Consider the following 17,346-nt stretch of genomic DNA (forward strand, 5'->3'; position numbering starts at 1 on the left):
CTTGGGCCGAGTTTAGTTCCAAACTTTTTTTTTAAACTTCTAACTTTTTCATCACATTAAAACTTTCTTACACACATAAATTTTTAATTTTTCCGTCACATCGTTTCAGTTTCAATAAAACTTTCAATTTTAACGCAAAAAACACACCCTTGTGAAAGTTTTCTAGTAAATCCATTTGTATTATCACTTGGTTACAAAAATATTCAAGTCATTAATCCATCGGCTATCCGTCAGAGAACCATACGAGCGAAGTAATCGATGATTTGCCTCCGGAGATTACCCATTAGTGTTAGTTAATCATCCACCTTAACAGTGGCAGCGAAAAATGAGGTTCAGACCTTCAGATTGCTGGTTTAGTACATACATGACAACAAACCACAGTGACAGTGAAAAATGAAGTTCAGATTTCAGATTGCTGGTAGTACACGAGTACACGACTGTAAACCAATGACGCCAAGGAATGCTCCATTGCTCCTTTTTATTTTAAGTATAGTAATTAGAACGCCTGAAGAGGCACACCAACACAATAATGATGGTAAATTGCACTAATCAGGATGATATTATCATCCTTGTAAACTAAGCTTGGACGCATCAAGGCAACCAAGTCTCACCGCGCATTCCACGCTCTCGTCCAGTATCTCCTCCATTCCGTACTTGTACTTGAACCCCAGCTCCCCCAGCTTATCAGTGTGAGCTTGAATGCTCGGCAATGTCTCCGTTCTGACACCAATTAAGTTCCAACATTTAATCAATCCCATCTCTAATGTATTATTTTCAGATGATTGATATCCCTATCCGTTCCAACAAAAACAAATCTAAAATAGGATATGACACTATATAGTACTCCATCTAGATATACATTAATCTAAATTCGTTGCACTAGATAATATTACATCTTATCGTATGTTGGTTTTCTGTGAGACATATATTGGTTTTATGTGAGATAAAGAGAATAGTTCAACGCAAACAATCCAATCATCACGTGAAATACTCCCTCCGTCCCTAAATATTTGATACCATTGATTTTTTTAAACATGTTTGACCGTTCATCTTATTCAAAAAATTTAAGTAATTATTAATTTGTTTTCTATCATTTGGTTCATTGTTAAATATACTTTTATGTATACATATAGTTTTACAAATTTCACAAAAGTTTTTGAATAAGATAAACAGTTAAACATGTTTAAAAATAATTAACGGTGCCAAATATTTAGGGAGAGAGAGTATTCTGGATATAATGTAAATATTTGATACCATTGATTTTTTTAAACATGTTTGACCGTTCATCTTATTCAAAAAATTTAAGTAATTATTAATTTGTTTTCTATCATTTGGTTCATTGTTAAATATACTTTTATGTATACATATAGTTTTACAAATTTCACAAAAGTTTTTGAATAAGATAAACAGTTAAACATGTTTAAAAATAATTAACGGTGCCAAATATTTAGGGAGAGAGAGTATTCTGGATATAATGTAAATATTTGATACCATTGATTTTTTTAAACATGTTTGACCGTTCATCTTATTCAAAAAATTTAAGTAATTATTAATTTGTTTTCTATCATTTGGTTCATTGTTAAATATACTTTTATGTATACATATAGTTTTACAAATTTCACAAAAGTTTTTGAATAAGATAAACAGTTAAACATGTTTAAAAATAATTAACGGTGCCAAATATTTAGGGAGAGAGAGTATTCTGGATATAATGTAAATATTTGATACCATTGATTTTTTTAAACATGTTTGACCGTTCATCTTATTCAAAAAATTTAAGTAATTATTAATTTGTTTTCTATCATTTGGTTCATTGTTAAATATACTTTTATGTATACATATAGTTTTACAAATTTCACAAAAGTTTTTGAATAAGATAAACAGTTAAACATGTTTAAAAATAATTAACGGTGCCAAATATTTAGGGAGAGAGAGTATTCTGGATATAATGTAAATATTTGATACCATTGATTTTTTTAAACATGTTTGACCGTTCATCTTATTCAAAAAATTTAAGTAATTATTAATTTGTTTTCTATCATTTGGTTCATTGTTAAATATACTTTTATGTATACATATAGTTTTACAAATTTCACAAAAGTTTTTGAATAAGATAAACAGTTAAACATGTTTAAAAATAATTAACGGTGCCAAATATTTAGGGAGAGAGAGTATTCTGGATATAATGTAAATATTTGATACCATTGATTTTTTTAAACATGTTTGACCGTTCATCTTATTCAAAAAATTTAAGTAATTATTAATTTGTTTTCTATCATTTGGTTCATTGTTAAATATACTTTTATGTATACATATAGTTTTACAAATTTCACAAAAGTTTTTGAATAAGATAAACAGTTAAACATGTTTAAAAATAATTAACGGTGCCAAATATTTAGGGAGAGAGAGTATTCTGGATATAATGTAAATATTTGATACCATTGATTTTTTTAAACATGTTTGACCGTTCATCTTATTCAAAAAATTTAAGTAATTATTAATTTGTTTTCTATCATTTGGTTCATTGTTAAATATACTTTTATGTATACATATAGTTTTACAAATTTCACAAAAGTTTTTGAATAAGATAAACAGTTAAACATGTTTAAAAATAATTAACGGTGCCAAATATTTAGGGAGAGAGAGTATTCTGGATATAATGTAAATATTTGATACCATTGATTTTTTTAAACATGTTTGACCGTTCATCTTATTCAAAAAATTTAAGTAATTATTAATTTGTTTTCTATCATTTGGTTCATTGTTAAATATACTTTTATGTATACATATAGTTTTACAAATTTCACAAAAGTTTTTGAATAAGATAAACAGTTAAACATGTTTAAAAATAATTAACGGTGCCAAATATTTAGGGAGAGAGAGTATTCTGGATATAATGTAAATATTTGATACCATTGATTTTTTTAAACATGTTTGACCGTTCATCTTATTCAAAAAATTTAAGTAATTATTAATTTGTTTTCTATCATTTGGTTCATTGTTAAATATACTTTTATGTATACATATAGTTTTACAAATTTCACAAAAGTTTTTGAATAAGATAAACAGTTAAACATGTTTAAAAATAATTAACGGTGCCAAATATTTAGGGAGAGAGAGTATTCTGGATATAATGTAAATATTTGATACCATTGATTTTTTTAAACATGTTTGACCGTTCATCTTATTCAAAAAATTTAAGTAATTATTAATTTGTTTTCTATCATTTGGTTCATTGTTAAATATACTTTTATGTATACATATAGTTTTACAAATTTCACAAAAGTTTTTGAATAAGATAAACAGTTAAACATGTTTAAAAATAATTAACGGTGCCAAATATTTAGGGAGAGAGAGTATTCTGGATATAATGTAAATATTTGATACCATTGATTTTTTTAAACATGTTTGACCGTTCATCTTATTCAAAAAATTTAAGTAATTATTAATTTGTTTTCTATCATTTGGTTCATTGTTAAATATACTTTTATGTATACATATAGTTTTACAAATTTCACAAAAGTTTTTGAATAAGATAAACAGTTAAACATGTTTAAAAATAATTAACGGTGCCAAATATTTAGGGAGAGAGAGTATTCTGGATATAATGTAAATATTTGATACCATTGATTTTTTTAAACATGTTTGACCGTTCATCTTATTCAAAAAATTTAAGTAATTATTAATTTGTTTTCTATCATTTGGTTCATTGTTAAATATACTTTTATGTATACATATAGTTTTACAAATTTCATAAAAGTTTTTGAATAAGATAAACAGTTAAACATGTTTAAAAATAATTAACGGTGCCAAATATTTAGGGAGAGAGAGTATTCTGGATATAATGTTTGTAGAATTAGTGGAGACTTACTCTTTGAGGAGGTCGAGGTGAGGGTACTTGCCGGCGAAGTGTTCGACGATGTCGTCGAGAGTCGGGTACGCGGCGGAGCAGAGGAACCGGCCGGTGAGGGACGGCTGCTCCATGCAGAAGACGAGCGCGTCGCAGACGTCGTCGACGTGCACCATCGGCACCGACCCCATCAGCCTCTGCAGCAGCCTGAGCGCCCGGAAGCGGCCCTCGTCCCGGGACACCGGCGACACGACGCAGTCCAGGCTCGTCGTCGACTGCCCCTGCAGCGTCCCGCCGGCGACGACGGAGCACGGCACCGTCACCACCTCGACCGCCGGCCTCCGCCTCTCGCCAGCGTGGCTGTGCCCCAGCAGCTCCTTCTCCGACAGCAGCTTCGACAGGATGTACTCCTGCATAGATAGATTTTGAGATCGTCGGTTCGTCGGGAAACACTTTTAATCACAGCTAGGTAGACATCCAACTATTTGTTGCACTGTCAACTAAATGTGCATGAAAAAAATTCAAAAAATTTAACAAGATAGATTTATATGTAATATATCACCCCACAAACATACAAGTTTAAATTCGGCTTCTACAAGTTATAACAAAAATAACAAATCAAACTCTGAATAGTATACGTATATTCACAGTTAAATTTGTTATTTTTTATTACGACTTATAAAAATTGAATTTTAACATGTATGTTTGTGAAGTTATATATCAATCTATCTTGTAAATGTTTTTGAATTTTTTTCAAGATTATTTAGTTGATATGCACTATATGAGTGGATATTCACTCGAGTGATTAGAATTCATCTCCGAAGTTCGTCGTGATTTTTCTTTTTTTTTTACATCGAACCGTGCGCTCCGGTAAGGGTAGTCGACGGCGAGCGGCGTCCAGCAGGATTCGTCGATGGAGTCCTTGAAGCCGGTGGAGTCCTCCTTGAGCGGCGAGGTCGCAGCCATGGAGCTCGTGTAGATGACGCGCTTCACCGTGCTGGATTCCTCGCATTGCCGGAGGATCACCCGTGCCGCGTCCAGCGCCGCCTCCGCCGTGTTATTGTACTGCATGCGATTCAGGATGGGAATGGTTAGGGTCGATCCATTTAAAACCTGTCCGTAAATTTATTCTAATGGATTTTTAGGGTCGAACCAAAAATATAAATGGATAAAACGGATGAAACCACTAGAACCTAGGTTTAAGGGGTTCAACCCAAAATGACTTCACATCTATAAATGTTTCAAAAATTTATATAAAATTGCTTCTCTCTATAATAATTCATTCCTATTAAATTCAACTAAATTTGACAAGTTTTTAAAGTGTGAACACGAGTTTAAAAATTTTAGGTCCGAGTTTTACACACGTAACTAAAATTTTTGGGTCTTAGTAATGCATTGTGGGCCTCGCATGTCTAAATGGCTTAAAATTTGAATAAAGTTGCTTCTCTATATAATAAATCATTTCTAAAAAATTCAACTAAATTTAATAAGTTTTTATAATGTGAACGTGAGTTTAAAATTTTGGGTCCGAGTTTACACACATAATGAAATTTTCTTAGTATATTAGTAGTGCGTTGTGGGCCCTATATATATAAAGGGCTCAAAATTTACACAAATTTGCTTCTCTGTGCAATAAATTATCCCACCAAAATTCGACTGAATTCGATAAGTTGTTATAGTGTGAATACGAGTTCAAAAATTTTCGATCCGAGTTTTGCATATATGTAATAAGAGTTTTTTTTTCTACTAGTAATGTAACCGATCCATTTGGATATCCATGGATAATCTATTAATATAATGGACTCATGATAGATTGACCCTATTAAACCATAGATCAACAAACTCACTCAAAACAGTTTATGTTCAATCCATATCCTAACCATTCACATCCTGACATGCTATGCGAGCTCCCCCAATTCAACCATGTGGAGAGGAATATAATCCCGGTGACATACGACGCCATCAATCAAAGCAAACCATGTGACTGTGTAGGACTACTAATTAATTGCCTCATTGAAAAGAACGATTAAATAGTACTCTCTCCGTAACAAATTACAGGACCGTCCTGTTTTTTTTAAAAAATCAAACATGATAACTTTTTTATTAATAATTATACTAACCATACGTATGTAAGTATTAAGTATATTATATCACTAGATTTAGTACTTTAATACGATGCTAATTTTATATTTATTGAAAATATAACACGAGATAAATTAATGATTAAAATATATTATTAAAAGTGTAAAAAATATATATCTTTTAATTTGGGACGGAGGGTGTACTAGAGTGAGATGAGAGTTTTCTCTGTTTTTTTTTTTTTTTACCTTCGTGCTGGTGGCGTCATGGAGGAAGGGCGTGGCGACGAGGAAGACGAACTGGCAGCCGGCGATGGCCGGAGCGAAGGTGGCGGCGTCGTAGAGGTCGGCCTCGAACAGGCGCAGCCGCTCCGGCGGCGCGTCGCCGGGGACGAGCCGCCGCAGGAGGCCCACCTTCACCTCGTCCCCTGAAAAACCACGCGACCAAATCAGCGACGCGACGCGCGGTAGGGGGATCGATCGCCGCGCCGGAGCGTTGAACCGCGTGTACCTATGCTTCGCAGGGTGGCGTGCACGGTGTAGCCGGCGCCGAGGAGCTTCTTGACGAGCCACGAGCCGATGAACCCAGCGCCGCCGGTGACGCACACCCTGACGCCGCCGCCGCTCCTCCTCCCTGACTCCTCCGCCATCGTCGTTCCTGCTACTACCAGTACCAGATCGGGTAGCCGCCGCTCACTGTGTGCAGATTGGTACGCATGGCTGATTGGCTGTATCTGATATTTTGATTCAGACTTGGGACAAGTCTGGTAAGCTTCAGCAGCAACCGCTTTTTTAAGTCAAAATCTCTCTAAATAATCCAGCTTTTATTTTAGAATTTAAGATTTGGAGAAGATTGTAAAATTCACAAAAATAAATTAAAAACCATAAGCTGATATTTTTTTTTCATCTTCTTCGTGTTCCAATCAGCTGGATTCCCAACAACTGCTTTTCTTGGTGATATTGTGCACGTCGATTACTACCGTCGTTTTAAAACGTAGCTATCTCTACCTAAAACAAAGCTATTTTTTCATATATCTCCTATTCTCAATTAATCATAAAAATTCTCTATTAAATTTATTTAATATATTTTTTTACTCAACCAACTTTAATCATTCCCAACTACTTTTTTTGTCTTCTGTGTAAGAGGAAGTAATTGCGTGCGTCGGTGACGTTGACAAGCTAGCCTAAAGCCAGGCCACGAGCCCATTGCTACACCAGACAGGCCGGCCTGGTTGGCCCAGCACACATTTAGCCCAGCAGTAACAGTGCCATTTCCCGGGTTCTTTGCTCCTGCCAACCATCCGACGTGTCGTCTCCCCGTGCCGCGCCGCGCCGCGCCGCATCCCCTTCTCCACTTTCTCCCTGATTTCTCTCCAAACGTCTCGAACCGCCACGTAGCTCGGGGGCGGCGGGACACGTGGCGGCCCGCATCCTTTTCCTGCACCCTTTTTCTCTTTTTTTTTTTTATACGGCGACCACCGTGTACCTTGCATACCATATCAAGCACAAGCAGCGGAGCGGAGGCAGGAGCAGAGGACGTCGGATCGCGCGAAGACGATGGAGGGCGGCGACGGGAGGAAGGAGACGACGGCGGCGGCGAGGGCGCAGAAGGAGGCGGCGGCGGCGGGAATCTCCGTGCGCGAGTCGCTGCAGCACGCCTGGGCCTCGTTCCTTGGCCTGGTAGAAACTCGCTTTTGGTTGGGCACGCTTTTGTGTGAGGTTTGCTCTGCTTCTGCTTTTGATCTGTGGGGTGTGTGTGGTTTTGCAGGTGAGGAAGGTGACGGCGAGGAGCGAGGAGGAGGCGGCGGAGGCGGACATGAGGGCGGCCAAGATGCAGGTGGAGGCCACCGACGAGGCGGAGGCCAAGAAGAAGCAGCTCGCCGACTGACAGCCGCAGCATGGCCACAGCGACGCAGTTCTGTTCTGCTCAGCCGCTCTTGCTTCGTACAAGTAGCTTGTAACATCTGAAAACTAGTTGTAACTTGTAAGAACATGGTAGTCACATGGTGTGCTAGTATGCCACTCGCACGATTTTTCTACCTGTTCGTCTCTGTATGTAAGTAACGGAATGTCAGAATCTAGCTACAGCTTTATGAATTACTCCAGCTGCAAGTTTGGTAATAATGGTCATTCTGGATTGTCTCGAAGATCGAAGGGTGGTTTTAAGAACATTACGGAAAATTGCAAATTCATTACTGCATGTTAAGCTAGACAGAATTCAGCCACAGAGAGACTGAAACTATACCTGATATGCTGAACAAACGAAAATCTCTGATGCTTACCTTTGAGCGAGAAAACCTGAATGTCCAGCCGAAGAATGGATAGTTCCTGTCATACAAAGAATAAAGTAATGCAACAAGCCCCCCAATCACCATGCTATAATATAGTGATTTTGCAACTTCTCGTGAGTGCAACCGGTTCCATACGACAAACTAAAGATTGCCAGAGAAGTGCAGAACACCAGCAAACACCTGAATGAGCACATGCATTTTAAAACTGAAAAGATAAAGCTGCCTCGAAATTAAGATCCTACCCGGACACAACAGATTATGAAGAAACCAATAACTTAAGTTCCTACCAGGACAAAACAGGTTACGAAGAAACTAATAACTGAAGTACAGTTACAGGGAGCTAAGCAACTCGTCACCTCTATATAGACAGGACTCAGCTCAGCTTGGTCACTGCCAAGCATCAATCAAAACTAATGCAACTAGCAGTAGCATAGAGGCGGCTAAGATATTGAACTCGCTGAAAATACTTCGCATGCCCACATCAGTTTCTCTCTGAGATCATGCAAATTATCCATTCTGGTAACATATGCACCTTACAGAATAACAAGCTACACAAATTAGGGAGAAATGTTCCATGCAAAATTACTTGGACACTGGCACTCAAGTTAGAAATCTTGCAAGTCATCTATGGCGCTAGGCACAGAGGGCACAACTCATAAACAACTTGCATGGTTCCTAACTTGATTACCAGTAGCCAAACAACTTTACAAGAAAAATTTATCCCTAAGTAGTGTTGTTACCCTGTGAGCTCCATATGTTGAAGAGAGAACGGGCATATGTTTGGCATAAGCTTGTCTTAATTAATGAAGAAGTCAAGCAAAACACCAATCTATGGTGTTAGTGTTGCTCCTCCTTTGGCGCAAGATTTGTCTCATCGGGGTTTTCCTTCTTGATTTCCAGTGGATCTTCCATACGGACATTTTCATCGGTGGCATCGGTGGCCATGTTCAAGCCTTCTCTCATAATTTCTACCGGAGTTTCAATTTCAGAGTCACTTTGATCTACTTCAGTGGCCAAGTATGTGCCTTCATTCTTACTATTTTTCACTGGAATTTCATAATGGCATGTTTCGTCTTCTTCGGTGGACAAGCCTGCGCTGTCATCCTTAGCTTCCACTGGTATTTCAGTACGTTCATTTTCATTCACCGTTTCTTCCCATGTAGCAGCCGACTGTTCCTTTTTCTTGTTCATTCTGACAGCATTTATTGATGTCCAAACCTTGTTTAAACCACTGTGCTTCTTGCCCCGCAGATGGTCAGCCATGGTCACGTTGTTGTCACACCTGACTTTGCAGCGATCGCACCACAGGTAATTGCTTTTTTGAACAACTTCATGCATTGCTCCATCTACCTGGATGCATATTTTCTTAGGTGCATCACTAGGGCCTGCATCATCCTTATTTGCAGTTTTTTCTTTCAGGCTGCTTTTGCCATCCTTAATCGCATTGCTGGCTCCACAATGAGCCAGCTTTGCCTTATGCCTTTTCCCTTCAAGATGTTCATTTAGAGCTCCCTCACTAGTTGCACTCACTTGACATAGTGCACAGCTCCAGTCCTGGGCTGGTTTCTGTAATTTCCCTGGTCGAGTGGTTGCAGGAATTGCATCTACTTTCCTCTTCACTCCTGAAACCTTTGTTTGTAAAGGTTTTGTTTCCAAAGGTTTTGCTTCTGAATGTTTTGTTTCTGAAGGAACCTGAAAAAGGATATTTCAGCTCAGCTAAAAACTTAATATGCATCTGACTGCTTCAAAATAACGCTCTAGAACAAAAGCATGTCATGGTCATTTGCTTGATTGAAAATATTTCTATAGGGATATCTACCAGATGAATGTGTGGATATTGGATAGAGAACACTGATGTCAAACAACAAAGGGCAAGAGGGACCAAACAATTTGATAAAGAACTAACCGTAGGTTTTTATATTGCTACAAGTAGAAACTGAAATCCACAAGTAATTCCCTAGTCCCCCTTCTGAACCCTGTATGATGTACCTCATACCCCCAGTAAACTATGCCAGCACTTCCAACAACCAAAAAACAGTGGTAAGCAGGGTTGGAAATTTCGGACCGAAATTTCCAAAAAATTTCAGAAATTTCGGTCCCCTCCTATACGATATTACTTCGGCTGAATTTTTTCAATTGTTTCATGCATTTTGGTAATATTTGTTCAAATTTAACTAAATTTTGTTCAAAATTTCAGAAATTTCGGATCGAAATTTCCGAAATTTCGGCATTTCGGTGAGGCCCAATCAAATCGGCCTAACCGATAGGATTAACCCTGGTGGTAAGTGGTATGTGTGTGTTGAGTAAAATCCTGTATTCAAGGCACCTTGATGGTGCTGTTCTACCGTTTCCTACCCTTCTTCTTGATAAATTGGGCCAGCGATCTTCGCCAAAAAAAAAGTGGTAACAGGTTACTACAGCCTGCTCAGCACTTCTTTCCCAACAAATGTGGATTATATCTCTTCTATCAAGTTTAGCCCATCTTCCTAAATCATAAATTTTACCTCAGAATGTTCATGTGTTCCAAAGGGCCAAATGACATCTCTGTGCACCAAGTTCACTCATGGCTAAACAATAAATTTCACTTCAGAAATTTCTTCTGGTCCAAAAGGGCAACAATCTCTTGAAATCTTATAATCTAATTAAAACTTTTACCTAAACCTTGAGATAAGTGTCCCCCCACAGTTCTTCATTATTGCAAAATGACTATCAAGGTGAAAATAAAAAACCCTTCTACCTATATGAGATGTATTGCAGCCAGTACTTAGATCTACTCCTGGACTTCCCCTGAATCAACAAAAACAATGACCACTCTACATAACAAGGATTTACTCACATGTTCTTTTATCATCAAGAGTATAGCAACACAAGCTAAAATGGAAGAAAGCTACCATCTAGAGATACTGTAATCAGAACTTCCAAGTGACAGAAGAGAAATGTGGTAAAGGAATTTCAGAACCAGGTATCAGTATCAGTGCTTTATGCCAAATAGGGAAATAAAAGTTGAGGAGAACGAAGGGGATGTCATTTTGTTGCTACTCAGAGTAAAAAGACTAGTTGGTGCAAACCTCGGAGCTTTCCCCAGGTTCGATCTCCCGCAGCACGAGCTTGTGCTTCGGCTTCGGCCGCGGCGGCGGCGGCGGCGACCACCTCCTCTCCGCGCCACCAAGGAGCATCCTCTGCCCGAACCTAAGCGGAGCAGCGACTCCGGCGTGCTGCCGGCGAGGTCGAAATCCCTCCCATGCCCCCAACTCCTGGAAGCGTGGCGGCGGCTCGTGCGGGTGCGGGTGCATGCCCACCGGCATCTCCGGCGGCGGCGGCGGCGGTCGCGGGAAGGGATCGTGCGGGAGCACGTGGAGGCCGTGGGCGAAGGCGACCTCGCGGCGCACGTCCTCCTCGATGAGCCGCCGCTCCACCTCCTTCTCGATGAGCCGCCGCCCCACCTCCTCGCTGATGATCCGCTCCAGCCGCGCGGCCTCCTCCCACCCGAACGGCGTCGGCGGCGGCGGCGGCGGCCGGAGCCCGCCGCGGAAGTGCCCCACTGCGCCTGCGCGGGGGGTGGCAGAACCTGTCAGGGACGAGTGAGAGCTCGACATCACAGCTCTATCCAGCCCCTGCTTAATTACCTCGCATGGCTTGCGCCGCCCCGACGAAGTAGCCGCGGCGGGTGTCGGAGAAGGGCCCGGACGCGGCGGAGGGAGGTCGATGCCTGCGATCGCCGGCGCGGAACCGGAACTCCATGGCCCTCGCCGCGGCGGCGCTGCGCCGCACTGCGCAGCACTGTTCGGTGGCTTTCTCCTCGGCCGCGCTTCGAGGTGGAAGAAGAGAAGAGACTGCTGTGAGTTGTTGCCATTGCTCGGCTTAAAAATCGGAAAAAGATATAGAATCTCGTAATTTGCGGAAACGTTTTGAAAAATTCAAACCATACCGGCAATCAGAAAACACTGCAGCCGCCGGTAATCAGAAGATTGCCGTTAAAACACCACTAATGGCAGAAACATACTCCCTCCGTTAAAAAAAACAAACAAACTCTAAGTTTCCGTGTCCAACATTTAAGTTTCCGTGTCCAACATTTGAATGTCCGTTTTATATGAATTTTTTCATAATTAGTATTTTTATTGTTGTTAGATGATAAAACATAATTAGTACTTTATACGTGACTTATCTTTTTAATTTTTTTCATAATTTTTTTAAATAAGACGAACGGTCAAATGTTGGAAATAAAAACCTAGGATTTGTCTTTTTTTTGACGGAGGGAGTATTTAATTTCTCGCGAATTTTTCTCGCCATACTGAACTTGCACAACCTGCAACGGTGCAAATGGACTACTGCCTGAGTGCGTATCTGACAAATCTGCAAATCTGATAAAGCCATACGAGCAAGATCAAAAGAGCACAGCACCACTACGAGTGGTTAGTACACTCAACAGGTAACTCATTTCCACCAAAATGTACACTTGTACAGTAGTTAGAAGAGGATTGGTGAGATGAAATCACAACCGGAAATTACAAACTGGAGCTTTGGAGAATAACAAACTGATTGGCTGCTAATGCAGCAGAACATGAATGGCCACGGGTGTAAACGCTGTGTCAACAATTTAACGAGGCTGGTATGTACACCGAAATTTCGTGAATTATGCCTGTTTAGCCAATTGCGATATCGCATCAGGATACACTGGGTGTTCTTTGGTGTACCGGTTTTATCGGGCTAGAACATCACGAGCTACTCTCCTCGGTCACACTGATCACAAGAGTTTAGGGTTAGTATGTGTGGGTAGAAAAATCGATTATGAATGAAAGAGATCGTCAGCTGCATTGAAGAAGGTAACTCACTGAATCTCAGACCAATGTGTGTCTCCAGTTGGTTGTTTGTCGGCAGCTGATTGTTCCGCAGGACTGACATTCTTGTTCTGACTAATTGGCTTCTTGAACTGCACTAGGATCATTGTCATGTTGTCGCATCCTTCTCCACCCAAAGTTGATGGAGCCAGGCATCTATCTAGCACTCTTTCGCATACCGCAGAAAGGCTGCTCTCCTGCATTTTGTTTCCATGCCTCAAGTATTGCCAAAGACCAAGAAATCCCATATAAGCTTTAACATTACAGAAATAAACTGTTACTCACTGTGTTTATGTGTTCGTGGATGAAATCAACCAGCTGTTGGCTAGACATGCAGTCCCTGTTTGTGGTCAGAGTATATGGTGGTTACTTCTGAGTTCTGGCCAAAGAAACTGTAAAACTGCAGCTAATAGCTTGTGCAAAGTAGCATAATAGGCTATTACACTGATAGCAATTATGGAACCCGTTGATAGAGGGGCTTACCAGATGCCATCACATGCTAAAACAAGAAAGTCATCATCATCACAAAGCTCCACCTACAAAACCAAATAAGTTTCATAAAATACCATCAGGAAGGAAACGATAACATGGTATAGTAGCTGGGACAATTTAAAACAATGTTAGAAGTTGAAGTGCTTACTGTGTTGATGTCAGGGTTTGCAGTTAACATTTGCTTATCAGGAGACAAGAACTTGTTCTGTTTAAATTCAATGTCACCTACAGAAATCTTTGCATGTGTAAGGCATCATGTAATCAGTATGAACAGAACAGCAAGTACAGAACATACCAATTGCCCTTGACAAGTTTATAGTTCCATTTACTCGTCCCATCTGTATGTACCCTCCTGCTTTTAGTATTCTTTCTCTCTCTGCTTCAAGCTCTGGTTTGTGGTCTCTTGATAAATTGTATGCCTATATTACAGATAGAGCAATAATGAGATCCTTGTTGCATCTTTACATATAAGTGTAGTACAAGTCTCTGAGGAACAACAATGACAGACCTGACCATTCCTTGAGATAACACAGCGGGAATCACCAGCATTTGCGACAACAAGTTGGCTATTTCTTACTATTGCAACACAAGCTGTGCTCCCACAGGTTGGCCCAGCAAAGTCAGAGTGTGGCCCCTGGTATTAAAAAAGTGTTGTAAGACTACATGAAGCACCTAATGTCAAACTGTGAAAATATGAAGAAACACCAATATGATAGCATTGCTACAGGCACCGCACAACATGACAATAGCAAACGAGGACAAAAAATATTCATATGCTTGTCAAGAGTTCTCATTGTTGGTATCATAAGCCCCATGTGTGAATCTTAACAACTTAAAGTTGTTCTCTGATCTGTATATATAACTGCCCTTTTGCAACTTTAAACACTTAGTGAAGGTGGATACCATATGTCTAGTCATAACACATGAGCGTTAAGTTATACAAATGCTTAAGGCACCATCTTGCAATGTAGATTGCATGTTATGTTATGTTTGATCAGTCAATTCATGCCAAGTGCACAAGTACCTCTTCAAAAGCCCAATCATCGTGTTGATCATTTGAATCACTGCCTCTTGGAGACCAGATCAAGCCTTCTATCATGCCACTAATCTGGTTTATCTTATCTCCAAGTGCTTGTAGTTCTCGCCAGCCTCTTTGACCTCGCATCATCTCATCCATTCTGAAATGATGCGGTCATTATTTCTGTTATAAACAATTGTACAGAAAATTGCCAATTGGTTATGAGGGAAAAGGCATTCAAGCTTCCTATACCTAAAGAAAGCTTTATGGGCTGCATTGCCCAGGTCACCTGCTGAATAGGCCTCACTTCTGAGAACTTCTCTGTGCAGATATTTTGCACAGAATTTAGCAACCACTCTTCCTGAGACAAGGTATTAGGTTGATGTTTGTTTTAGTCCAATGTTCAAAAAGTCATGAGTAAAGAAGAGCAACTGTTCTCTACAGGTAACCATACCTCCATGTCCATCGAAAACACCAAAGAATGATGTGTCATTATCGATATCTAGCAAAGCTGAATGCTGGAACATTGCATGCAGAATTAGAGTTTGCATTATAAAATGAGCCAACACAATCACAGCTGAATTAAAACAGAGGAAATTTTAGCTTATAAAAAGATGTCAACTGGACATGCCAGGTGGCAATATTTTATTAGTCTATGCTAAAGAACTAAATAAGTCACCAAATATTAGCCATAGCTTCTGCTTTAATGGTAGTGATCAAGACTTATTATGGATATATCTAGATTATATTTTCAGTAGCTACTAGCTAGTTTGAACATCCAGTATAGGCAATAGTTCAGTATGGAGTATATGCCAAACAAGTTCTAAGATGCCTACATCCAACATCTGGAGAATAAACTGCCGTGGTAAAATCAGGAAAAGTGTGAGGTCCTTTTGTGTGTGCGTGCACGTGCACATGTATTTGTCATGGACTCATGGTTACCTCAACACCAGATCTTTTTTCAGCTAAAATGGTAACTGGAAATCATCAGTTGATTCATGATTTTGCTGATTTAAAATAAGTCCACCAAATGTATGAAAAGATATCACTACTTTAGGACCAAAATTCAACAAACATATAAATGTTACTTATCTCATCAGTCATCACCTCTGAACCGCTAATCAAATATCATTTCAACTATTTTGTTATGTATATGGACTTCAACTAACCTCAATGACAACTTTGCTATTGGAAAAGAAACTCTATCCATTGTACAGACACTGGAGTTTACATTTTCCTAACATTCTGGAGGTATCCATCGAATAATGGAATCTGGAAATACGAAAGTGGTAAGCAACATTAAGGAATAATGGATAGAAACTCACAGCATCCTCCATAGTTGCACGCCATCCTTGCATAGATGAGAGTCCAAATTTAAGCTTATCATTTTCGCCATCTTCAGATAGCTTCTCGGTTTTGGGGGTACTAAGGTAAACTCCCATTTTTACAAATGTGCCTGACAACAGAATATGTCAGTAGGAAAAGAAGCCTAGTGCGCACTAACAACCCTCTAGAATACACTTGAATGAAGCGGCATTCATCTACTTTGCATATGATTGTACGGGCAATCTAAAGTTAGTTCCAAAGTTCTTTCTAGCATACCGACAAGTTTATATGTCAGAAATTACAACAAAAAAATGCTTAAACAATAACTTGAAAGCCCCTGCATACAAGAAAAACCAGAGTTTTACGCTGCTACACATCCAAAGATTAAAGAGCATTTTCAGCAGAAATAGCACTAGACCCAAACTTTGCAAAAGCACCAGTGTATATGCAACAACAAATAAAGCATATCAGGGTGCAGCAAAAATCAGCGAAGAAAAGGTTTGGTTTGTTTGCGACCATGCCAATATATACTATGTGTGTTTCAAAGTCCGCCTATAACTAGTACAATCGATTCTGCCGACAACAAAACTAGTTCAATACCATATTTGATGTATCATTTTGTAGCGTAGCCAAGATATGAAGATAAACCATCATAGAAAGTAAACGGATTATACATGTATATTTTACATTTTTACAACGAAAATTCAAAGCAAGTCCATCCTAGTAGCAGTCAACTAGTACAGTATATCCACCTCACGTGGGGGGCACACGGGGGGTGCTAATTGGGGGTGAAACCAATCAAATTCCGGACGGATCTCCACTCTACGCAGGCGAAATCGAGTGGTGCGAAGAAGGCGCTACGAGCGAAGAACGGAATACATACCTACCTACCTCCAATTCAATTCGTGCTGCCGAGAGGACGGAGGCCCCGGCTGCGTCGCCCCTCGCCGGCCGCGCGCGCGCGAGCGCGAGGAGTCCTCACTTGGGAGGAGGCTAGGTGGGGGGCGGGGAGTCGGGAAGGGGACGAGGACGAGGAAGTTCACCGCCGCGACGCCGCTCGCCGGCTCGCCGGCCGCGCGCGCCAGGGAAGACGAGAGGGAGAGGAGATGGTGGTGGTGGAGTAGACGAAGACGAGACTACGAGTGAGGGGAGAAGGAGGAGAAAGACGGGAAGGGACAGTGTTGGAGAAGAAAAGAGTAAAGTCCATCACCAGTCTCTAAACTTCTATCGCTGTGTCATCTCGGTCCATAAACTTACAAATCGACTGTTCAGATCCTTAAACTTGTTCGCATGTGTCATCCCGGTCTCTAAACTTATAGATCACTCGTTTAGGTCCTCCAACTTTTTCAGTTGTGTCACTCCGGTCTAAACTTGGATTTGAATATCATCTGGGTCAAATAGGACAGTCTAAAGACTTTATATTTAAAAATAATTGATAACTTTTTTATGTGAG

General features: G+C 39.9%; 4 protein-coding genes across 8 annotated transcripts; 1 reads left to right on the top strand and 3 right to left on the bottom strand.

Moving 5' to 3' along the window:
* Positions 1-313: 313 nt before the first annotated feature.
* LOC4341690 (NADPH HC-toxin reductase 1) lies at positions 314-6,694 on the bottom strand. Of its 2 annotated transcripts, XM_015788351.3 has the most exons (5): positions 6,440-6,694; positions 6,178-6,356; positions 4,703-4,915; positions 3,872-4,260; positions 314-720 (listed from the first exon to the last, which is right to left on the bottom strand). In XM_015788351.3, the coding sequence occupies exons 1-5, from the start codon at positions 6,576-6,578 to the stop codon at positions 564-566; spliced, it is 1,077 nt and encodes a 358-aa protein (XP_015643837.1). In that variant the 5' UTR covers positions 6,579-6,694; the 3' UTR covers positions 314-563. The 2 variants fall into 2 exon arrangements, with proteins under 2 accessions (XP_015643837.1, XP_015643838.1); XM_015788352.3 differs by lacking the exon at positions 4,703-4,915.
* A 725-nt stretch (positions 6,695-7,419) lies between these two features.
* On the top strand, positions 7,420-8,075 carry LOC4341691 (uncharacterized). The gene is made up of 2 exons (XM_015788353.2): positions 7,420-7,608; positions 7,697-8,075. The coding sequence occupies exons 1-2, from the start codon at positions 7,486-7,488 to the stop codon at positions 7,814-7,816; spliced, it is 243 nt and encodes an 80-aa protein (XP_015643839.1). The 5' UTR covers positions 7,420-7,485; the 3' UTR covers positions 7,817-8,075.
* Positions 8,076-8,387: 312 nt separating this feature from the next.
* LOC4341692 (uncharacterized) lies at positions 8,388-12,008 on the bottom strand. 2 transcript variants are annotated; one of them, XM_015788350.3, is made up of 3 exons: positions 11,846-12,008; positions 11,288-11,766; positions 8,388-9,911 (listed from the first exon to the last, which is right to left on the bottom strand). In XM_015788350.3, exons 1-3 carry the CDS (start codon positions 11,958-11,960, stop codon positions 9,057-9,059), a joined length of 1,449 nt encoding a protein of 482 aa, XP_015643836.1. In that variant the 5' UTR covers positions 11,961-12,008; the 3' UTR covers positions 8,388-9,056. The 2 variants fall into 2 exon arrangements, with proteins under 2 accessions (XP_015643836.1, XP_015643835.1); XM_015788349.3 differs by having other exon boundaries at positions 8,450-9,911; positions 11,288-11,787.
* Positions 12,009-12,608: 600 nt separating this feature from the next.
* LOC4341693 (probable protein phosphatase 2C 58) lies at positions 12,609-17,051 on the bottom strand. Of its 3 annotated transcripts, none has more exons than NM_001421671.1 (12): positions 16,777-17,051; positions 15,893-16,023; positions 15,022-15,085; positions 14,820-14,928; positions 14,574-14,727; positions 14,058-14,183; positions 13,845-13,968; positions 13,698-13,774; positions 13,541-13,593; positions 13,343-13,397; positions 13,052-13,254; positions 12,609-12,959 (listed from the first exon to the last, which is right to left on the bottom strand). In NM_001421671.1, exons 2-12 carry the CDS (start codon positions 16,007-16,009, stop codon positions 12,935-12,937), a joined length of 1,107 nt encoding a protein of 368 aa, NP_001408600.1. In that variant the 5' UTR covers positions 16,010-16,023; positions 16,777-17,051; the 3' UTR covers positions 12,609-12,934. The 3 variants fall into 3 exon arrangements, with proteins under 3 accessions (NP_001408600.1, NP_001408601.1, XP_066167269.1); NM_001421672.1 differs by having other exon boundaries at positions 16,785-17,037; XM_066311172.1 differs by having other exon boundaries at positions 12,633-12,959; positions 16,781-17,051.
* Between the last annotated feature and the right edge of the window lie 295 nt (positions 17,052-17,346).

The sequence above is a fragment of the Oryza sativa genome, chromosome 6, assembly GCF_034140825.1.
Source record: "Oryza sativa Japonica Group chromosome 6, ASM3414082v1".
In the NCBI taxonomy this organism is placed as follows: Eukaryota; Viridiplantae; Streptophyta; class Magnoliopsida; order Poales; family Poaceae; genus Oryza; species Oryza sativa.